This window comes from Dreissena polymorpha, chromosome 3 (genome assembly GCF_020536995.1).
Source record: "Dreissena polymorpha isolate Duluth1 chromosome 3, UMN_Dpol_1.0, whole genome shotgun sequence".
Lineage (NCBI taxonomy): Eukaryota > Metazoa > Mollusca > Bivalvia > Myida > Dreissenidae > Dreissena > Dreissena polymorpha.
In genome coordinates this window covers 90,479,503-90,504,623 of record NC_068357.1, presented here as the reverse complement: position 1 = coordinate 90,504,623, position 25,121 = coordinate 90,479,503, and the positions used below count along the sequence as shown (strand labels likewise).

At 36.3% G+C, this 25,121-nt stretch overlaps 1 protein-coding gene across 2 annotated transcripts; it reads right to left on the bottom strand.

Moving 5' to 3' along the window:
• Positions 1 to 243: 243 nt before the first annotated feature.
• Positions 244 to 23,455, bottom strand: LOC127875257 (zinc transporter ZIP9-B-like). 2 transcript variants are annotated; one of them, XM_052420182.1, is made up of 7 exons: positions 23,287 to 23,455; positions 13,426 to 13,531; positions 10,407 to 10,598; positions 9,206 to 9,289; positions 8,532 to 8,617; positions 6,653 to 6,787; positions 244 to 5,217 (listed from the first exon to the last, which is right to left on the bottom strand). In XM_052420182.1, the coding sequence occupies exons 1-7, from the start codon at positions 23,380 to 23,382 to the stop codon at positions 4,972 to 4,974; spliced, it is 945 nt and encodes a 314-aa protein (XP_052276142.1). In that variant the 5' UTR covers positions 23,383 to 23,455; the 3' UTR covers positions 244 to 4,971. The 2 variants fall into 2 exon arrangements, with proteins under 2 accessions (XP_052276142.1, XP_052276141.1); XM_052420181.1 differs by having other exon boundaries at positions 10,407 to 10,601; positions 23,287 to 23,454.
• Between the last annotated feature and the right edge of the window lie 1,666 nt (positions 23,456 to 25,121).

Here is a 25,121-nt window from a genome sequence, read left to right as displayed (position 1 = left end):
ATAAACAAGAGTGCTTAACGCCATCAATAAGAGTTTTTAATAAAATCAACACGAGTGATTTACTCAATAAAGCCGAGTGCTTTACAAGATCAACAACAGTGCTTTACAGAATGAAAAAGGGTGCTTAAAATGCTCCACAAAATAGACTTAACCCACAAATCACCATTTCAATTATGTAGTTTAGTATTTCAGTTAAAATTGATTTTAAAATATAAAATATGTTATGGAAATAATAAAACATCCTTTGGTATGTTCAATGATTTATTTACATATGTTCATTACAAAATATTAAATTTTACAAATTTAACACAATATGAACATTAATACTTTACTTAAATACTATTCAAATACATGTGTATACTATTGTTCACAGAACAAGGCGCTGTTGGGCAATTGACAACACATGTTTTGTGTCTATATCAGTGACAACACAGAAAAATATTAAATGAAAAATTACCAAGGTCTACATAATTCAACTAACAGAGCACAACAATTGAAATTCCAAAGTGAATTGAGCTAATCTCTATTTAATACATGATTGAATTGAGATGAATCAATTTCACATATGAATATGATGCTTTTTAAAACAATACAAGCAGAAAAAATCCAACTTAATAATGACAAAATGTTAAAAAGATTGTGAACAAGAGATGTGTTCATCAGAAACACAATGCCCCCTACTGCGCCGCTTTGAAATAAAATTTCTATTTATCATTTGGCAGGTATAGAAATCATCTCCCTTCAAAGCTTATTACTTCCCTTGGATTTTGTCCAATCCAACCGGGCTGGGGGGTGGTGGGGGGGGGGGTCTGTAGACAGTTAAAAATGACCAAGTCAGACATGACTGACAACCAAGGCCTGTGGTTTATCAAAGAGATCATAGCAAGAGTTCATCACGTATCTATGGACATAAGTATGTAATGAACGCTACCATTCACAAATTAGTACAGGAAAGAAATGATAATTATATCATTAAAAAAAAACCTTTGACAAATCATTTGAGTTATAAATAATCACAATAAAAAATCTGTACAGTAACTGTGAAAAGAACTTAAATTCTTGGTAAGAAAATATATAATCTGAGATTTATAATTATATAAATTACTTCCCTTGAAAATATTTGTCTCTAACAAATCTCTATTTTTAGTAGCAAATAATTAAAAGCCACTACCGTGACTTTAGATTCACCACTCAAGTTGCTATGTTCAATATTAAATTATTATCTCCCTTTAAAGCTTATTACTTCTCTTGGATTTGTATTTTTGACCTTAGACCGTGAAAGATGACCTTGACCTTTTACCACGATGTGTTTGTCAGAAACATAATGCCGCCTACTGCGCCACTTTGATTTATTTAACAGAAATATATAATTTTGCAGGTCAGATAATAATGTCCATTTAAAGCTTATTACTTCCCTTGGATTTGTTTTTTCGACCCCGTGACCTAGTTTTATTACCTGGCATGACCCATATACGAACTTGACCTAGATATTGTCTAGATACAACTTCTGACCAAGTTTCGTAAAGATTGGATGAAAACTATTTGAATTAGAGAGCGGACACGATAAGTGTGACAGACTGACAGACAGACTTACAGACAGACGGACAGTGCGAAAACTATATACCCCCTTTTCTTTGAAACGGGGAAAAAAAGTATGAAAGTAGAATTGTATTTAACACACAAGTACTTAAAATTTGACTTTTTTTTAAACAACCACTATCCAAAACACAAAAAAACCCATCCAGATCTCTTTCCCCCGCATTATCCTTGACAATAAATATTGTGACAAGTAAGGTTTATTACTTTTATTGTCATAATACTTTGGGCAATTACTGATTACAGTATACATGTATAGAGCTAAATAGAATCGCAGTTGTGAATATTCATGCTTCGTTACACAAACACATTAATTTTATTAACAATACTAACAAATCAACACATTTCTTAAAATACCTAATATGAAGTATATTTCACCAATATATTTATGTTTTAAAGGTTTCAATAGTCAAAATTAACGTGAATAGATACAGTCTTCAAACAAATCAAAAGCCAGAGATAACAGTACCAGAAGGTGGGGGTGAATGATAATAAATTGTAAGGAGAATATGACACAGGTAAAGTTTCCTTTGATATATTAATTATTAGGGGAGTGGCTTAAAACAATCAAAATAAAACAGGAGTGTTTACAAGGGAAATGTTGATGACAAAAGATGCAAAAGGCCATCACAAAAGCTCACCATGAACATCTTATGCTAAGGTGAGCTAACGTTGTCATGGGCAATACATATTTAAAGATGGTGATCATTGATATTGTAATATCTTAAAAAGTTAATTTTAATCCTATATTAATAATATATGGGCCGTGCTCTGTATAAAGGGGGTTTAATGCATGTGCATAAAGTGTCTTCCCAGATTAGCCTGTGCAGACAGCACAGGCTTATCAGGGACAACCCATTCCGCCTAAACTAGTTTTTTGCTAAGAAGAGACTTTCTTTAAACAGAAAATATCATATAAGCGGAAAGTGTCGTCCCTGATTAGCCTGTGCAGAGTGCACCGGCTAATCTGGGATGACACTTTACGCACATGCATTAAACCCCCTTTTCACAGAGCATGGCCCATATATTGCATAACATCCTTCACAAATAACAGGTTCTTGTCTTGACCCACAACCACAGGAACATTCATGACTTCAAGTTTACATATGATAAGCTATAGCAACTTTTTTACAAAGTACAAATAACAATGTAAAAATCTCATATTTGTATACAAACTTCTTAATAACTACCATGATTTGTTATCTACAACACCTTCTATACCAGTAACCAAACATTATTAAGAAGACAACATGTGTGTAATATATGCAATATGATGCAAACAGTGCAACCAAAACATACATTATTACACCACAACAAATTAATCTTAACACACAAAGATGCCACATTGCCAGTTGTTGTTGCGAGATTTTGTATAATGACTACAACTGATATGGGGAATTTTAGATACACTGGTCTAGCAGATATTGTTGTACAATACCTTAATATTAGCCACTGTTTTTCTGCAGTGAATAATTTGAAATTATATGTTAAAATATAAATAATACATGTATCTACAACATGCAAGTCTTATAGTTAACTAGACGTTTCACTGTACAATACAGAGATGTATTTGGACTTGCACACAGTTTAAAGTCAAACGACAACATAAACAATACACTTAAAACACTTGAAACAGACGTTTTTATGGCATCTATGCTATTTTCAAGTCAAGCCCCTGTGTGAATCGATTATTGTACATTTGGATACTTTTTCTCAGTAACAGCTTTTATCCTTATAAAACAATTTCTTGTGCACTTTTAGTCAACTGTCAAATATGGAAAAAATACAGATTTTTTTGGATCCAATACTGGAATATATTGGACAGTCATGTGGCACATATGAAGAATGCCCATTGGATGAATTTATTGGATATAAAATAATAAAAATTACAACACTGTTCTAAATAGGAATCCTTCTTATGATTCTGTGTATACAGATCTAGTTACTCAACAGATGCACACTGATATTGCAAGTTATCATAGAAATAATAAGCCACCAGTAAATTGATTTCTATGAAACTTTGTACTGAGCCTGGGCAGAAAAAAAAGGATGATTGCGAGCGTTATCTATAGAAATGTTACATATCTTATATCATTAAATTATAGTGTTTTTTTTATTGATAGTGCAACAGTTTTTTTTTTTGTACAATAAGAAAAACAAAAACAAACCAAATACTGGAACCTCAGTAAATAAAGCACCAGTTTTCAAATACAGCTATTTATATGTTTCCATAACAGAACACATACAACTTTTAATATTTACCACACTGACCAGATAATCTCTACAATAAAACTATGTTCACATGAATCACTATATTCCTCCCGCATCGAGATGCCAGGATCACAATAACAGCTGCATGTCCACTTGACATATTCTTTTTTCATTTTTTGAGGTATGAACAAACATTTTCTGAGTATTTTTAACGAGACAGAACACAACTGATTTTAACTGCTAAAATCATCTTGTAACCTATTTACTTTCATTCCTCATGTTCAAGATATAGTGGCAAGGAAATCGTAATGATCTTTAAAAGTTTTTAATTATTCTTAAAAATTTAAATTACAATAGTATCTCTAAAAGTAGCTGCTTAACCAGAAAACAACAACAAGACCTCTCTAAAGACAGCGCATCACTATTTTTTGCTTTAATCGTATAATTTACCTTTTCTATCAGTGAGTGACCAAAAATAATGATCCTGAAATAAGACATTAATTCAGCTTCATTGCAGGTCAGAGTTATTGGCCTTGGTTAGTCACATCACAAAATGACTCTAAACACATGTCTGAAGTTTCAACTTAATACCTGCAGTTGAAACAGTGTGTGTGTATTTATTTTGACCTTGCGGTCAAGGATAACCCATGAAAGTGCAAGCACTTATTTCCAATGGGGTATTTTGGTTTTGTTTAAGAGACAGCAAGCAGAAGAGACAGTTTTGGGATACAAGGAATCCGGGTGCGATACCCTAGCTCTTTGCGAATAGATACCTTGGTTCTTTTACGTGCTCAGTGTATAGCACCGATACTTGCGAGAATTACCTGGGTTTCATACCAGTACATCTCTAGTTGGGTGGGAAACACTTGAAGCATTTCTAAAATTTCCAGTGCCCCGGCCGGGATTTGAACCGGGGACCTATGGAATGGTAGACCAGAGTGTTACCACTCGACCACCGCACCACCCCAACAGATATATATGTAAGGCGATCTTTCATGTAAACCAGAGCTTTACACCAATTCAAATGCTGACTAACAAATGAGAAGTATAGCTCAAGTATTATTTGATGAAAGTATAGCTCAAGTATTATTTGATGAATAGTAAAAATAAAATTAACACAAAAATAAATAATGGAATAAAAAATACACTCAGAATGTATGAAAGTTAATGTCTATGCCCTAGACTAAGTATTACTGGAATAACAGCCCCAGTAATCAAAGCCACAAGGTCTACTTTTGTGAATCCCTTATGTTCATGAATTACAACAGTTCCATCTTTCAAAGTCTGCTTGGTGTGACGACTAGCGATCTCCGGTAGAACATGAACGGTCGCTACGTATAGAAACGTCCCAGCGCTGAATAACATCGCTATCCCTGTAGTGTGTGTACCATTTAGAGATGCCATACTTTTCTGAAAAAACAAACAAACACAATAACAACACATTTATTGATGTCAAAAGTTAATCCCTGCTGTAAGAAATACAGCCTTGGACCCTAATCACAAAGGCCCTAAGGAAAATATTAACTTAAGTACTACTTTAGTGAAAACTTCTGATCATATCCAATGTTCTCTGATACAAAAATAGACAATGTAAATCATTCTATCAATCTTTAGTTCCTTAAGGAGTTTTAATGTTAACAACTTGAACAAGAAATATTCAGAAACTTTATGAATTTAAGGAATTTCACTGAGGAACTTTGTGGTTTGTAAAGGTTTATTTAAGTTTTAGTTATGAAAAATACATATTATTTTGAACAAACCTTGTCTACAGACACCAATACTTTTAAATTACCTTACTACAGTAAATAAAATATCACCCTATTAACTGTACATTTACCCTTGATTAATACTAACACTTTCATTATTTAAACAGTTATTGTTCTGTAATAATAGCCATGACAATTTACCAGCATCTGGAAAAAGTTGATCTTTGAACCAAGTAAACCAATAACTAAAAAGGATACGATTATTTTTGTTAAAAGTGCTGTTTATTGTTAAAACAAGGTTTTTGCACCTATAAGACATCTTAAATTGACCTTAAAGCCAACAATCAATAACCATCATAATCAAGGCTTCTCATATTTACTGTAAATTTAAAGTAAAAACAGAATAAACAAGCAAATTCGTTGAATTGATATCCCCCGCCAATATGCTTCTGGACACTCATACCAAGTTTCAATGAAATCCGACAAAGCACTTCCAAGATATTGCTCCAGACACACAAAAATGCATTTTTTCAAGATACAAAGGACCATAACTCTGTTATTAACTGATGGTGTACAATGCCATTTGGCGTGCATCATCCTATTATCAATATATATACTCATACCAAGTTTCAATGAAATCCGCCAAAGCACTTCCAAGATATGGCTCCGGACGGACGGAAAGACGGACAAACGGAAAGACGGACGGACAGACGGCAGGACAGAGGGACAACGCCAAAACAATATCCCTCCGCCTATGGGGGATAAAAAAACCCAACCTCTCATGAGCAAAGAATGAAACTCCAGTTTCATTCCAGAAAAGAATGATAAATGAGCCTTGTTCAGGGGAAACCGGGCTTAATGCATGTGCGTAAAGTGTCTGCACAGTCTAATCAGGGACGAAACTTTCCTAGAGATTTTTATAGATTTTTTTTTTAAAGGAAGTTTCTTCTAAACAAAAATACAGTTTAAGCGGAAAGTGTCGTCCCTGGTTAGCCTGTGTGGACTGCACAGGCTAATCTGGGCTGACACTTTACGCACATGCATTAAGCCCAGATTTCTCAGAAAGCGGTGCAAGTCTTCTATAGGCACCTCCAAATGAGTGAGCTCTATTTGTTCAATAAATCATGTCACACTCTTACCACGTTCAAGCACATGTATGTGACAATGGCCCCTAATGGCGCAGCCGCCGCAAATATGAACAAATGCTTTCGTATCCTCGGTCGATCAAAGCCTTCGTGCAGTAAAAAGGACACCAAACCAAATGCAGCTGGCATCTGCAACACAAGAAGAAACCATGGGAGGAAGCTATGTTGATTAAATTTCAATCACTAATTTCAATAATTGATGAGCATCTTTTTACATACCTTTACAAATATAACTTATAAGACAATAACACACGATTTTCCAATGGGCTTGACACAAATGTTTATCAAAATGTATCTGCTGTGTTTCATTTGTAATATTATTCTTTGTTGTAGTATAATAGAGTAAGCAAATCGTTTTAAATTTTAACAAGAAAACTACACAAAAGCAGTAACTTCATCGTGAATTTGACTCAAGCTGCTTTATTCACAGACATACTGTAAACTAATACATTATTTAGTTATAGCCACTTTGTCACAAGAAATGATCATGAAATGCAGACAATAACTTTACTTTGTTTAAAACCTTTGCATTTATCTGTGACAGTTTTGTGAAGAATTTACAGTTATAATGTTATAAAATAGTATTCATAGGTAAAATAATGAATGGCAAATTGATCCTTATATTGAAATTAATCTCAACAATACAGTCACCATTGCAGTTTAAAGAACATATGCATTAAACTAAATTGTTTACAAGTACTTCTTGTCGACTTGTTGCTTTACAGCATATAAATTGACGTTGAAGGTTACAAATGAGCTGCACTCAGTGAAAACGGGGCTAAATGTATGTGCATAGTGTCCTCAAGATTAGCCTGTGCAGGTCGGGCAAGCTAATCAGGTACGACACTTACCGCCTAGACTGGGTTTTTTGTTAAGAGAAGACTTCCATTAAAGTAACATTAATACTCAAAATCAACGAATATTTCGTAAAATATTTCGTAAAATAAAGTTTACATATAACAAGATGTGTTTGTGAAACACAATGTCCCCCTATATGACGTTTGACCTTGAAGGATGACCTTGACCTTGAGTCCTTGACCCTTCACCCCTCAAAATGTGCAGCTCCTTGAGATACAAACGCATTTCAAATATAAAATTGCTAGCTTCAATATTTCAGAAGTGACATAACATGAGCAATTTTGACCCATATATTTGACCTTGAAGGATGACCTTGACCTTTCACCACTCAAAATGTGCAGCTCCATGAGATACACATGCATGCCAAATATCAAGTTGCTATCTTCAATATTGCAAAAGTATTCATAAAATAAGCGATTTGGGCCACATATATTTGACCTCTGACCTTGAAGGATGACCTTGACCTTGACCTTTCACCACTCAAAATGTGCAGCTTCATGAGACACACATGCATGCCAAATATGAAGTTGCTATCTTCAATATAGCAAAAGTTATTGCAAAATGTTAAAGTTGGCGCAAACTAACCAACAGACCAACCAACAGACAGGGCAAAAACAATATGTCCCCCACTACTAAAGTGGGGGACATAAAAATATGAGTGTTCCTTATAGCAATAGCCAAAATTTCAACGTTAGATTAGGTCTGGTAACAGAGATTCCACGAGATACAAAATGCTAGTTTTTAATTTTTTGTGCCACAATATATTCCATGTTAATTTCCCGCCACAATATCCGAACATTTACGAGCTAATGCGAGACTGGCTTCGGACAGCATCAAAGAACGACGTTTTCATGAGAATTATGTCGTGCTGCTGAAGCTGCCCCAAGCAAATCTCGCATTTGTCATCCCTGAGCAGCCTGTGTGGACTACACACTGCACAGGTTAATCTGTGATGACACTAAAAGCACATGCATTTAGCCCCGTTTTCACAGAGTGAGGCACAAACACTAGTTACCTTGTGCAGCATGATAGCGACGAACACAATGAGCGTGAGGTGAGCTGTTGACATGGAAACTGCAGCTCCAAGGGCAATACCATCGGCTGAGGAAACAACAAGTGTTCAGTTTGTATCACTTTTTTGGAAAACTGGGCTTAATGCATGTGACCACAGGCTAATCAGGGGCGACACTTTCCGCTTTTATTATTTTTTTGTTCATAGGAAGTCTTCTCAAACAAAAATCCAGTTTTGACAGAATGTGTCATCACTGATTAGCCTGTGCAAACTGCACAGGCTAATCTGGAATGAAACTATGTGCACATGCATTAATCCCAATTTTCTCAAAATGAGGCTCAATAATTTGGAAACTAGAAATAAGAAATAGTAAGAACAAAACCTAACAATAATCAACCATCCTTGGCACCTAAATTTGTAAAAGTCAGACAGAACTTCTTTAACTCATCAAATTTATTTAGAGTTCAACTTTTATATGTCCCCATCTCATGTCTACATCTTTTGACATACAACATTAGTTTGACTGTTTGAGCTCCAAAATATGCTCAGTTCATTTTGTTGTTTTAGTAAACAGAAATCATGTAATTTCAAAAAAGAAAATTGTAAATGAAGAACAATTGATGTCCCCCATCCAGATAATTACCATTAGGAACTTCATGAATTGGACCAGGGCTTACCTGCTGCATGTACCACAAGCCCAATGGTGGCGGTTATTTTGTGTCTGTTCTGCTGTCCAGGTGCGGACAGGGCACTCTCCGCATCTAGAAAGGCACAAGTAAAATGGGAGATATTGATTACTGACAAGCATAATCAAATGAATATAAATATAACAATGTCTAATGTGTTTTAATTTTTTGTACTGTCTCGACTTATGAGGCGGTTCATAAAAAATCAAGTAAGATCGATCCTTCCAGCGTTGCGATTATGAATGTAGTTGTTGTGGAAAACAACTTATGAATTAACTACACAAAACGTTAATATAATCACCGCTTTGCCACTTGAACTCATGTTTATAATTTCACAATTTAACTTAAACAAGAGCACCGCATAACGGGTGCCACACTCGGCTGCGGGTGCAGTTCTAAATAAATGAAAGCTTGTCAGAATTCTTTTTTTTTTTTAGAGGTCACAGTGACCTTAACCTTTGACCTAGTGACCCAAAAATGGGTGTGGCACGTAGAACTCATCAAGGTGCAGCTACATGTGAAGTTTCAAAGTTGTAGGTTGATTTAAGAGCCAATGTTCAAAACCTTAACAAAATGTAAAGGTTTTAGCACGACACGGACGGCGGACGTTGGACGACGAGCTGGCTATGACAATACCTTGGGTTTTCTCCGAAAACAGCCGAGCTAAAAAATCATGTTAGCAAGAATTTTTTTAAACTTAAATTTAAAACAAACAGTCCATGGCATTTATAAGTCTTGAACGGACCAATTGACGTCATCAAAGGAAAGCCACTTCCTGTCAAGAACACCTTTTTATCGATGATAAAATTGGTTTCCTTTGTTTATTGATCATGATGCTGAACTAATTGTGTGTTTGTTACTCAATGGAAATTGTCCAATTTTGTAACAGCAAGTGCATAGGCAAGCCTTTCTAATTTTTTTACAGAGAACGGAGGTGGAGTTTAACGGTTCATTGAAGATGAAAAATTCCATAAAATCTGAAAGTGTCGTCCCTGATTAAGTTGATTATTGACTTTCCCCTTTATGGCATTTTTGTTTAATGAAAGTATCTTCTTAAAGAAAATCAAGTCTATGTGGAAAGCAAAGTCCCTGATTAGCCTGTACAGGCTAAAATGGGATGACACTTTACACACATGCATAAAGACCAGTTTTCCCATATTGAGGCTAAATTATAGTATTGCACTACCCGTACCTGATGGGGCACGCATATGGCCTCCCCCGCCAATCTGATCAATGAGCAGCATTAAGATGAAACCGGAGACCAGCGTGATGCCGATCAGCTGGTGGTCGTCAAACAGCGGCTCACTATGACCGTGCTCGTGGTCTTCCGAGGCATGGTTGCCTGCGGCGTGCACCGATGTCTTTTCCTCATGGTGATGGTCTGCTGCTGGAAAAGTTCAATAAGAGTAAGGAAATAAGCAGCCCTCTGGTAAATTGGAGCAACAAGGATGTTCCAGATTAGCCTGTGCAGTCCACACAAGCTTATCAGGAACGATACTTCCTGTCCAGACTGGATTTATGTTAACAAGAGACTCATCCCTAATTAGCCTGTGAGGACTGCAGAAGCTAGTATGGGACTACACTTAAGGCACATGCATTAAGCCCAGTTTTCTCAGATTGAGGCTCAAATTTGTCCATTTCATATTAACCCTTTCCCACTAAGATACAAATTTTACGTGTTTGTCTCTTAGAAAGTCATATTTAATTGAAGACCTTTCCTACTAGATTGAAATTTCCCATCCTTAGATACTGATGAGCAGCAAACTGCATAAAACCTGAACAGACTGCGAGTTACTAGCAGGCTGTTCTGGATTTATACGGTTTGCACATAGCAATTTTCACCTTGCCTCTGAGTGGGAAAGGATTAATGTGTTGTGTGCTTTTCAACCTGTATAAACGATTCTTGCTTTGCGTAGACCATTCGTAGTTGGTATCCCAGCTTAATAAATTATTATGTGTAATGTTGTCATGTTTTGAACGGTTTGTCACGAAGTGTCTAAGCAATAGGTCAATTGCCTAAAGTATATAAACATAAATATAATTTCTCTGCTGATAATGTTTCTGGAATAAATAAATGCGCAACAAAAACAAAAGGGCCGAATGATTATTTAGAGGCACTAGTCTTTTCATAAGTGTGTGCTTGTAGAAATAATAAAGGCATCATGTACCGGGGTATGTGTCTTTTTAAATAAACAATAAAACTATGTAAAAATATTGATTTAAAATAACCAATATCAAATTATTTAAACATTAAATTATTTAACTAACAACAATTAACCCATATTTTTCCAAAAAGCTGGAAAAGTGGGATCTTAGATATAGCTTTTTATTACTGGTCCAAAAATTAGAAATTTCAAATTAGCACTGAATTTCCTGTGCTAATATGTCTTTAACAATCAACATGACTGTATACACAAGTTTTTTTCTCAAAAGACTCTTAGGCTAATTAATTATTTGACACAATAACTTAATACAGTTTTTTGTCAGGAAACGTATAAGAGCACAAGTACCTACTCACTTAGCCGTGTTAGTTATCACAGCTTCTGTTGAAAAGGACCGACATGTATTCACAGATTGGAAAACTGACTATTTTTGTATACAAGCATTTTACTAATCCCATGCAATAATTATGTAAGCACAATGTCACTCCTAACACGAAAATAAAATAAGCATCATGACCAATGCATACACATTATTACATTAAACTAGAAATAGAGTGTTAATTTAGGGTTTATGAACTGAAATCAATTGAAACTAATACAAGTATGAAGTATTATCATTTCCTAAAATATAGAATCGTCTTATAATGCCTGGTATTTCTGTGTATTGACATCAAGATTTGGGTGGTATTCGCTTAGAATGTCACCCTTGTGTATAAACCTTGTATTGGGCATTTCATCTTCTTTAGCTAGCCTTTATTGATACATTTATTCAATTAACCGAAATACGCCATATTTGCTATCAGAATATGTGGAGTTTTTTCAACGGGAAGAAATGCAAATGGTTTGGTGTTTTCAATTTCTATTCAATTAACCAAATTATTCAATTATCCGATATTCAATTAAGTGGAATCTACTGTATAGGCAACTTTTATTGAATTTAGACTTAAATGATAATGGCTACTTTTACTAAGTTTCCAAAACAGAAATGCATTTAGGTTAATTTTCAGTTAAGTGCTCATTTCCAAATATTATGATGAATGACGATGATGATGCTTGTTGTGATGAAGATGATTGTGGAGGTGTTGATGTGGATGATGATGATTGGCAATTGGTATGATTGATGATGACTGCAAGTTTGTAATGGCAGGCTTTTCCCAAGGCAGTTTTTGTGCATCGGCACCACTGTGCCTAACTTCCTTAATTATTGTAGCCGCAACGTTTGCTTTTCTGATCATTGTTATTCACTACTTGACATGTTTTATTTTATTAGTGCTTGCAAGCTCTGTTACGGATTTTTGTTTGTGATGTACTAAGAAATAAATACAAGAAAAAAATTGATAATAAAAGAAAGCAGTGCTCCAGCTAGGATTTGAAAAGGGCAGGGGGGCTTTTTTGTCAAAAGAGCACTTTCGACGCGCAGTATTTTGTCAAAAGGGCACTTTCGACGCGCAGTATTTTGTGAAAAGGGCACGTTCGAGCGCGCGGGTGTTTCTGGAATGCTTCCTATTGCATGTTAATTTATATGTTATAAATAATTGTATTATTGACATTATTATTAAACCATTCAAATATAATGTCTACAATGAGGATTAAACTAATAACAATGTAATAAGAGATTTATGAATTATCATATGTAAAAAAAATAAAAAAAATAATTTTTTTTTTTTTTTTTTGAGGGGGGGGGGGGGGGGGGGGCAGGGCGGAGGTTCGGGGGGGCAGGGCGGAGGTTCGGGAGGGCAGGGCGAGGCGCCCTTCGATTTAGGCCTAGCTGGAGCACTGGAAAGTATCCATTTAGTTCATACATTTTTTAGAATTGTCAAAAACATGCACACTAGCAGGCATTATAACCTATTGATTATATTCTTCATGGTAAATGATTCTTGACATTATAATATTTTTGTACAACAGAATTTGTGTTCACCAGATCAAATACTTTCAAAATTCTTAAAAAGTTAACATGTTGATATTAACTTGATAGGATCATTAACTTGATAGGATCTTTACAAAAATATGTAAACAGACCACCTTAACATAAATGAGATTACTTACAACTGGAACCAATTTCCATCGCATGGATTCCTTCTGGTATAATAACAGCCAGGGCAGTCCCGACCAACAGGCCAGCCCCCAAAACAGTCATCAACTTGATTTTATCCTGAAAATTGCAAAACAAATAAATGGGTAATGAATTCAATTCATCATGAGAAAATATTTGTAATACTATTGAATGATTTATATTAATTGAAATGAAATTTTGTTATATATACGTTGTTTTTTTTGCTTAATTATTGTGTGGGCTTTTTAAGTTTTACCGGATTAGATTTAGAATTGTATCTTTTTTTTCAAGAAACGTGTTGCCTATCTTGCTTTTCAAGTTTTGTCATATACTGGAAATTATGGAAAAAAGAGTGAAATGGGTGCCAACGGGAAGAATACACACTTGCTGACCAGTCAGTTAAGCAAACAATGCCTGTTCTGCCAACACGGCACAACATTAGAAAGCTTACAATGTCACACGTAAATAAACTGATTTATATCATATTTCTACACTTTAATTCCGAAACACACATCCAGTTATGATTGTATCTTATTTTGTAACAAACTCTGAATACTTTATTTCAATTCTATAAACAATTCCTTTTATATACATATCCTACAAAACTAACTTCACCTGGACACATTAAAAAGTCATCGGAACTGTGAATGTCATATAATGGACACTAAACAAACCAAGAATAATAAAAGTCCTAATAAAATTAATTTAAAGTTTTAAAGTAAAATAAATAACAAGGCTATTGTCAAGCAATATGGTCCCCTACCAGCTCCACCATTGTCAGAAATTCCACCATTTTCAGATTATTATTTTTTGGTTGCCATAGCAACCACAATTTTTGACGTAGGAACAAAATGAAATGACGTGCATAATGTCCATATTGCCATCTATCCATGTTGCAAGTTTCATGAAAAAATATTAATTTTTTAACAGTCGGACAGACAGACTGACTGACACACAGAGCGCAAACCATAAGTCCCCTCCTGTGAAACTGGTAGGGGACAATAAAGGAAGCGAGTAAATCACTCACCATTTTTTTTAAACAAATAGTTTTATTGTGTCTCAGGTTTTTCTAACAAGGTCACGCCTTTTTTATTGCGTATATGATGTTAACCATTACTTTTTAAAATGTGATTAAGATATATAGGTCAGAAATTTGGGGTTCTTGATGTATTTACAAGGTATGCATTCCAGTAGGTTACATGCCCCAATAACCAGTCCAATTAAACTAAACAAGAGGGCCTGAAAGGCCCAAAGTCGCTCACCTGAGATTAAAAGAAATGACCTGTTCTTTGCAGCCCAAGATATCAATAGAACAAATGTTCTAACCAAGTTTCATGATGAATGAACAACAAATGACCCCATGGCGGAAATGTTTTTCAACAGACTGGAACCATTTTTGAACTCGTCCAAGATATTATTTGGACAAATCTTCTGACAAAGTTTCATGAAGATCCAACAGTAAATGTGGCCTCTACAGTGTTAACAAGGCAAATATTAATGATGCACAATGTTAATGATGCACAATGGAAGACAGACAATTGACAAAAGGTGATCACAAAAGTTCACCATGAGCAAAAAATATTATGCTCATAAAGATTGTCACCATGTGTGAAGATCAGCAAGTGTCATTCAGATTGAACTAAAAATGTGACTAAAAGTATTCACAATGTTTCACTGCCAACAACTGCGGTAGTGCTGTCTCGTTCGCTAACGCAAGTGAACCGGTCACGGGACGGTTACGAGTTATGTAACTTTGTGAGCACTTATTTAGTACGGAAATATTTATCAAGTCTAATTAAAGAACACTTATTTCCGGTCCGGATGACACCACTGACTGGTTGTGATTCAATTAACTAAAGGCATCCTGTCAGATACACCTGAATACACTCAAAGAATTAATCTATAAGTGTAAACCAAAGCAGCTTTAATGAAAACAAGCAAATTCGTTGTATTGATATCCCCTGCCTATATGCTTCTGGATACAAGAGTATTATATTTGACACTCAAACAAGCATTTTTTCAAGATACAAAGGGCCATTACTCCGTTATTAACAGATGGTGTACAATGCCATTTGGCGTACATTATCTTCTTATCCATATATATACTCATACCAAGTTTCAATGAAATACGCCAAAGCACTTCCAAGATATGGCTCCGGACACAAAAGTGCCTATAGTAAAAAGCATTTTTTCAAGATACAAAGGGCCATAACTCTGTTTTTAAAAGATTGTATGCAATGCCATTTGGCGTGCATCATCCTCTTATGCATATATATACTCATATCAAGTTTCAATGAAATCCACCAAAGCACTTCCAAGATATGGCTCCGGACACAAAAGTGCCTATAGTAAAAAGCATTTTTTCAAAATACAAAGGGCCATAACTCTGTTTTTAACAGATGGTGTACAATGCCATTTGGCGTGCATCATCCTCTTATGCATATATATACTCATACCAAGTTTCAATGAAATCCGCCAAAGCACTTCCAAGATATAACTCCGGACACAAAAGTGCCCATAGTAAAAAGCATTTTTTCAAGACACAAAGGGCCATAACTCTGTTTTTAACAGATGGTGTACAATGCCATTTGGCGTGCATCATCCTCTTTTGCATATATATACTCATACAAAGTTTCAATTAAATCCGCCAAAGCACTTCCAAGATATGGCTCCGGACACAAAAGTGCCGGACGGACGGACAGCCGGACGGACGGACAACGCCAAAACAATATCCCTCCGCCTCTGGCGGGGGATAATTCAAGATACAAAGGGCCATAACTCTTTTTTTAACAGATGGTGTACAATGCCATTTGGCGTGCATCATCCTCTTATGCATATCAGGGGACAAAAATTCCACTCGTCCGCTCGTATTGACGAGTGAAATCTTGAAAGGACGAGTGAATTTCCCTAAAGCTCTCGTCCTACAGGACGAGTGAAAAAAAGCTGATGTTAACAATGAATTTTCTGACCAGTAAGACTATTTTTCATTTAATTAAATCATTTTCTAAAAGCATATCTATTCCGAAAGTAGAATGCGAATGAACCGGAAATTGTAATTGTAAATTTTATACAGCAGGTGCGTGTTGTTATACGAGACTTGTGTCCCGAGTAAATATTGGCTTTTTGGTGTAAGCTTTGCGCGTACATGTTGACAGGGAACCATGCGACTGCAGTCACTGTTAGTATTGACTTTTAAAGAATTATTTAAGCGCGAAGTACGGTTTTAAACCAGATTTAAACCAGTCTGAATTTCGTTTGAAAAATGTCTGCCTTACGAGCGTTCTTAAAAGGGGGCGGGGGCGATGTTCAAACGTCCGAAACGGAAAGCACGCGAGCATTAGAAAAAAATATTTATTTTGTGTTCCTCATAAATAAAGTAACTTATTTCACTGCTTAGCAGTGATATACTTTAGGAAATTTTATAAGTCATATCAGCCCTTTGCAATCTTTATTTCACACAAATTTGAAGGACGAGTGCGTGTGTTTGCAGGACGAGTGAAAATTTTAATGCACTTGTCCTGCAGGACGAGTGCAGTTTATGAATATTTTTGTCCCCTGCATATATATACTCATACAAAGTTTCAATGAAATCCGCCAAAGCACTTCCAAGATATGGCTCCGGACACAAAAACGCCGGACAGACGGACGGACAGCCAGACGGACGGACAACGCCAAAACAATATCCCTCTGCCTCTGGCGGGGGATAATAACTAACTTTAATCGTGAGAATCTATGAATTGTTAAAAATGAACAAATACAGAAAATACCTTAATGAATGTAAAAAGAAGTTCACAATCTGTCAAAAAAAAACTGATATAAATATTAGTTACTGTTAGTCTAGAAGTTGCTTCAAAAATTAAGTTTATAAAGTAATTCTAACTTAATCTAAAGAACACAATTTATGGAGAGTGGATAACTCCAGTGACTCAAATGTAAACAAGAGGGCCTGAAAGGCCCAAAGTCGATCACCTTTGACCCCTGTGACCTTGACCTTGAACTTAGGGTTCGCGTTTAGGTTTCGAAATCTGCGTTTAGTTTTTTTTGACCTAGTGACCTAGATTTTAACCCAGCATGACTCAGTTTCGAACTCAGTCGAGGTATCAATGGGACAAACGTTCTGACTAAATTTCATGAATATCAGACAATAAATGTGGCCTTCACAAGGCAAAATGTTGACGGCGCACGATGCACGACGGACAAAAGGCGATCACAAAAGCTCACCATGAGCACGTTGTGCTCAGGTGAGCTAAAAATAAGAAGAATTTACAAAAGTTATTTCAATCAAAAAGTCTTTCTAATTTAGAAAATGCCAAATAACAAGGTTGCCATGGAAACAGTTTCATAGCACAGTGTTCTGCTGAGATTATTGATTTTCCCAATCCAATTGATCTTAGAAGATGTTCAATCAAAACACCAAAACACAGTAGGTTCAGGGGTTTTTCAGCACTGTCTGCGCCTCCGGAAAACGGAGGCACTACCAAAGCAAACGGACCCGATCCCAAACCGTAATTATAAAAAAAATCCCAATTTCAAAAAAAAAAAGAAACAAAAAAATGTTTTTGTTTTTTTTTAAGAATGAAGTGTCTTATAACTTTGTTTTGGTAAAAAACATCTGCTATAAGGTTTTGACTGTTCAGTTCTTATCTCAGAGTGTAACTGTAACTGAAAAACAAAACTGCAGTACTTGTTGAATAAACGTTGAACATGCCCAATATTGCATCTGTTTATATAAAGAAGACAAAAAAACAAATAAACACAAATTTATTTGTTAAACCACTGAATTATTTAAGCATGATAAATTCACAATTCTTTCCCATATGAGCCGTTTCATCGAAGCAAAAATTCCCAAAATGGCCAATTTTGTCGATAAAAAATTCCCAATGTGGTCAGACTCCTTTTCCCAAAATAGGCAGAAAAACCCCTGAGGTTAACTTGGCTTATTAGTAAAGATCAAAGATAAGGCTCTACAGTGCATTAGTACATGTACAGTTATTTTATGACATAGAAACAAAAGGTTTATTACATTGCATCCAAACTACTGTCTTTATGTACACCACATTTTATGAAAGAAGTCCCAGGTTTATACAAGGGAGTTAACTATTAGAAAGTATGTACAGGTTATCTTTCTTTAACATTATGGCTTATCACAACTAGACTGTTCACATGTTTTCACTGTATACATATAGAGAAAAATGCCCCACCCCCTGGCGGCCATGTTTTTCCACCAATCATGACCATTTTCGGACTCGCCCAAGATATCTATAAAATTGATGTTTACAAAAAAAATAATTATGATGATTAGGCAAAAAATATTACTTCTAGAGTGTTCACAAGCTTTTTTTACTAAATAAATATAAGGAAAATGACCCCCCCCCCCCGGTGGCCATGCTTTTTTACTGATCCAAACCATTTTTTAACTCAACCGTCATATCCAGAAAACATATGTTCTGACCAAATTTCATAAAGATTGGACCAAAAATGTGACTTCTAGATTGTTCACATGTTTTCACTATATACATATAGAGAAAACTGCCCTGCCCACTGGCGGCCATGTTTTTTCACAAATCTGGACCATTTTCAAACTCGTCCGAGATATCAATGAAACCAATGTTTTGACCAAGTTTCATGATGATTTGGCAAAAATTGTGACTTCTAGAGTGTTCACAAGGTTTCTCTATAGCCATATTAGGAATACTGCCCCATCCCCTGGCGGCAATGTTTTTCAAGGGACCGGAACCATTTTTGAACTCAACCCACATATCATTTAGACAAACATTTTGACAAAGTTACATGAAGATTGGGCATCAAATGTGACTTCTTCAGTGTTCACAAAGTTTTTCTTTTTTTTGACCAAGTGACCTAGTTTTTGACCCAGCATGACCCAGTTTCGAACTCGGTCGAGGTATCATTGGGACAAATGTTCTGACCAAGTTTCGTGAAGATCGGACAATAAATGTGGCCTCTAATGTGTTCACAAGGCAAATGTTGACAACGGACGCACGACGGACAAAAGGCGATCACAATAGCTCACCATGAGCACGTTGTGCTCAGGCGAGCTAAAAATAAAATATGACAATGGTGGAGCCGGTAGGGGACATTATATTCTTGTTCTTTCGTATGCTCTATCCATCATATTGGAAAACTGTGGCAATGTTTCCAACTTAAAGTGTCGCTGTAGGTTAGGTTGCAGTACACCAATCTTTTACACATCATGATATTTGATGTAGCCTTAGTCAATAACGATGTAGAATATTTACATTGTTCCTACTTTCAATATAAAAATGTCAGAAAGAATAGTGTGAAACATTGTCATGTTTTTTAGGTTGCATGCCAAGGATAACTGCTGTAGACGGTCATTCAGGTAAATTTTAAGTGTTCTTGAAGTTTATTTATCTCTTTCCTTAATTGGTAAAGACCAATGTCCAGGCATGGCGAAATTAAAAAAAATCTGCCGGTCATCCGGACAGGCATTTCAGAAAATGTGCCGGTCCGGAGAAAATTTAGCCGGACCGTAAAGCAACAACAACTTAACTAGAAAATTCAACAAGAGCACGGCCTTGCGGGTGCAGACCGCTCATCTATTTTCTTTTTAAAGGTGAAGGGACTCTCATTTTCAATCACAAAGGAGGGAGGGGTGGAGTGAAGAGCGGTGCATTGTGTGGGGGTGTGGACATTTATTACATTTTCTTCCAAAAATGCGAAAAAAAGGAAAAAAAAATCGGGGGGGGGGGGGGGGGGGGGGGTTGGGGTGGTTGGGGTGGGGTGGGGGGGGGGATTCTTGGGTGCGATGGTTGGACGGTATTTCAAACATAAAATAATAAAAATAAATGTGTTTTTTAACCGTTTCATAAAAAAAAATTGGGGGGGGGGGGGGGTGAGGTGGGGGGGTATAGTGTGAGGGTGTGGTGGTAATTTGTGAGATGATCTTAAAAAAAAAAAAATATAGGGGGGGGGGATTCGGGTGGGGGGAGGGGGGGGTGGGGGGGGCAATTCTTGGGTGCGATGGTTGGACGGTATTTCAAACATAAAATAATCAAAATAAATAGTTTTGTTTTTTAACCGTTTAAAAAAAAAATTGGGGAGGGGGTGGGGTGGGGGGGGGTATAGTGTGAGGGTGTGGTGGTCATTTGTGAGATGATCTTAAAAAATAAAAAAAATAAAAATAAAAAAAAATAAAAATAGGGGGGGGGGTTGGGGGGGGGGTGGGGGGGGGGCACGGGCGATGGTTTGGGTGGAGTCTATTGTGGTATGTCAGGTAAGAGTAGTTTTGTCAAAGTATCAATCAAATCTAATCATAAATAAAGAAGTTATGGCAATTTTAGAGAAATTTAATAATTTGACCTTGAGAGTCAAGGTCATTCAAAGGTCAAGGTAAAATTCAACTTGCCAGGTACAGTAACCTCATGATAGCATGAAAGTATTTGAAGTTTGAAAGCAATAGCCTTGATACTTAAGAGGTAAAGTGGATCGAAACACAAAATTTAACCATATATTCAAAGTTACTAAGTCAAAAAAGGGCCATAATTCCGTAAAAATGACATCCAGAGTTATGCAACTTGTCCTTTTACTGTACCCTTATGATAGTTTGCGAGTGTTCCAAGTATGAAAGCAATATCTATGATACTTTAGGGGTAAAGTGGACCAAAACACAAAACTTAACCAAACTTTCAATTTTCTAAGTATAAAGGGCCCATAATTCCGTCCAAATGCCAGTGAGAGTTACATAACTTTGCCTGCACAGTCCCCTTACGGTAGTTAGTAAGTGTTGCAAGTATGAAAGCAATAACACAAAACTTAACCAAAATTTTCAATTTTCTAAGTATAAAAAGGGCACATATTTCTGTCAAAATGCACGCCAGAGTTATCTAACTTTGCCTGCCCAGTCCCCTCATGATAGTTAGTAAGTGTACCAAGTTTGAATGCAATAGCATTGATACTTTCTGAAAAAAGTGGACCTAAACGCAAAACTTAACCAAAATTTTCAATTTTCTAAGTATAAAAAGGGCACATAATTCAGTCAAAATGCACACCAGAGTTATCTAACTTTGCCTGCCCAGTCCCCTCATGATAGTAAGTAAGTGTACCAAGTTTGAATGCAATAGCATTGATACTTTCTGAGAAAAGTGGACCTAAACGCAAAACTTAACCGGACGCCGACGCAGACGCCGACGCCGACGCCAAGGTGATGACAATAGCTCATAATTTTTTTTCAAAAAATAGATGAGCTAAAAATGGCAGCGATCACATCTTGATCTCTTTATTCAACCGGCCGTTAAATTGATTTTAATCGCTTAGAGGTTACACTGGCAGCTAATTGGTGTTAATCGGTTGTGTAATGTCAATCATGTTGTGAAAAATTCGCGTGTCAGTTTTTATTACATGTATTCCCTATTAGAACGGTTCGGTGCGATAATTTCAATAATGTATGTGCAAGCCGAATAATTATCAAATTAAAGTTATTCGAAACGATTTAAACATTCTTACTTTAATATGATTGCAGTTTGGAGCGGCTGTTAAAATATACTGCGCACAGTACAAAACACGTTACCTGACATTTAATGATTAAGGCATTTCATTTTTCAGAACGTTTACTAGTAATAAATTAAATAAAAAAGACGATTTATTTACTTGCTAACGCAGTGTAATTGTTAACAGAGATTCATTTTCATTTTTGACCAGTATCAGAAAGTCCCCGGGAAGCACGTTTTTTTTACATGGCACTGCATATGATGCAATAAAAACATTTCTTTGTACATGTATCGTATTGCATTCAATCTAAATTTAAATTCGCTCGTCCAATGAAAGCTCTGCCCCATAATGCACTGTACTCTTTACACTTATGAAAAATGGCGTATGCATATGGTTGTGTTGATCACGATACCATATTTTATTGTCCTTATCCTACTCGAAAAATATGTAAAAGCTATCAAGATCTTTTTTGTTAGAACGCAGTTGGCGATTTTGCAAACGAGTTTAAAGTAGGTGTTGTGTAACAAGTTGGATTTGCTAATTGTACGTAACAAACCTACAGCAAACATCAAAACAACGAGCGATTTCATTTTCATGATGTAGTAAGCGATTTGCTCTTCGAATTTTCAACTTGAAAAAAAAAGATTTGTTTGCAATCATTTCACATTTTGCCGGTCACCAGGACCGACATTTTTGTTAAACCTGCCGGACCAAATTGAAATCTGCCGGTCAGGACCGGCGGACCGACAATTTCGCCAAGCCTGAATGTCTGTTAAGTGTTGAGCACTGAATCGCTGCAAAGAACTGCGGCTGTGTTTATGAAAGGGTGCATATGGATTCCCAGAGCCTGGAAGTCCATATATATGGACTAACTACCACTCTGCCGCCTGGAGGTCGCCGGTTCAATCCCCCACTGATGTGGAGCTCAGGATTTTTCACTTCAGATAGAAGCTGAATTGCTTACAGGGCCAAAACGCCAACTTTTGGGAAAGGGCCACAGCCTTTTTTCAGGGAAAAAAGACACAATTTTCTGCCTTTGAGGGATGAAAAATGCTTAGGTTAGTTGGAAATTAAGAGAAAAATTCATGATTTTAAAAAAAATTATGTAGGGGAAAGGGCCTTTTTGGTTAAGGGGAAGAGAAAGAGGCCCCTTGCAAAGAAGGGTTTTTTGGCCTTGGCTTATTGTGAGAACGCTAGCCCTGGCCGCAAGGGGTGCAAGGAAATAAAAAAGAATTAGGATTGATTGTTATTTCTTAAAAACCAAGCGCCTGTACTGAGCACATATAAAATACATGTTTTCAATTGTTTACAATACTAATGAGTCAATATGCTAAACAGTTTTCAAGAAAGTAATGTTTAAACACGAAGTGGACTGATATCCATACCTCTGACAAATTAACAGATAGCGGAATGATTCCAGACAAATAGCAGCCAATCAACATGGCCAACGACAACACAAGCAACGTCCAAATGTCATCCATTTTTGTTTGTTTTCAACCTGCCATGTAGACAATATGACTGTATCCCGGCGCCGAAAATGTCAACGTTGTAAAAAGGTTACATTATACTAAATACATCGGTGATATACTCTCTAAATAAAGCAACATATTTTACTCGAAGTTATGTTTTACAGTTCAGACAGTTGTTCTAGTGTTATCTTTTGGAAATATTGATAGGATAGGCATAGGTGTTCATAGCTAAATCACTGGCATGTGATAAAATAAGAGACTTTAGTAAAAATTGCACTGAGGCGGGTTACTAGAAAAACACTAGAAAACGATCGGAAAAAGTGCAAAAACCAGTTGATTTTGATTTGAGTCGAATTCTTTCTTGCTTTTTAAATGATATACAGTATTTTTTGCTTAAATCAATTCAGATTAGAATCCCACACAAATATGAAAGTATCAGTATATTGTTCTCCAACCCTCCATTACACGATGCTAGATAAAGAAAAGCTGTAAAAAAGAAATGGCTGAAAATGACAACATTTAGGACTTGCTCAAAGCCTTTTAAGATTTTAATACAAGCTGCATTTAATATATATGCATATGCTGATAGAAGCCATCGCCCGATATTGCATATTTTTGTCGCCGAGTGGTGAAAAGTGTGCAGCCAGTTCGGTACCGTGACATTCTCCCCTGCCAAGTTGGAATTTGTCCTCGAATTCGAGCCACAGGGAACAGTGAAATACTGATCCCGACAAACCCACGGGCAGGTTCCATGGAGAACTGCAATTGTCACGGTCCCCCGGTGGGCGCCATTGTCACCGGGTGGTGAAAAGTGCAGCCAGTTCGGGACTCGAACCCGGGACACCGATTGCTTACAGGGCGAGTGCTCTAGCTCCCGACTGAGCTATTCGGGCCGCCACACATCGTTCCATCAATCCAGCTTAAGTTCGGTACCTTGACATTTTAATGTTGCAAAAACGCTAGAAATATGCAGGTTTATTTGCATATTCTTTTAACATAAGTCATTAATAAATAAAACTTAATTATTCACGTAAATGCAATACTATCGCTTTTTAGGAATTACATGTGAATTTTTCAAAAATCGACACAGAAAATCAATGGTAAAGTACTAAAGTACTAGCGTTTTCGCAACATTTCAATACGCTATATCGGGTGATGGCTACTATCAGCATATGGCAATATATATTTGGGAGCACCCTAACATACATATCCGATTATAGCCACAGGCTAGCCCAGTTTCACAATACTACCGCTGTTGCTGTTTTTAGATATCACATGACGCGTCGAATTTCAGAACGAGGCTGAACATATATAAGACGAGTTAATTGACATGTCGCCGCATGTCAATCAAATGCTTATCTAAGAATTGATCTACCAATCAGCGATCGATTAATCGGGCGCGTTAGTTAGCAACGAACTGTCCGCCATTTCCTAGACAAGCTATGTCTAGGTTCACTTTTATTTCAACGAGTTTCTTTTGTTTTCCTCTTTAAAAAGTAGATTAAAAATGGTTAAACAGTTTCAATGGGGATTATGTACCTCGGACAATCGATATCCTGAAAGATTAGTTGGTGGCATTGAATTTTTATTGTTTCCAAAGCCGAAAAGAGATCTTGAGAAGTGTAAGAGATGTATAAATGCATGCGGTCGTCCCTACGAACAACTGAACGTCAACACTGTCAAAGACAATTTCAATATCTTTTTATCGAATAAACTATCAGATTTAAATAGTTTATGTTATCGATCTGATC

Coding starts and splice junctions, on each gene's coding strand:
- LOC127875257 (XM_052420181.1), bottom strand. CDS start 23,382: ATGGATGACATTTGGACGTTGCTTGTGTTGTCGTTGGCCATGTTGATT. Junction 8,618..9,205: donor GCTTGTGGTACATGCAGCAG/GTAAGCCCTGGT, acceptor TTGTTTCCTCAG/CCGATGGTATTGCCCTTGGA. Junction 5,218..6,652: donor CATACATGTGCTTGAACGTG/GTAAGAGTGTGA, acceptor TTGTTTTTTCAG/AAAAGTATGGCATCTCTAAA.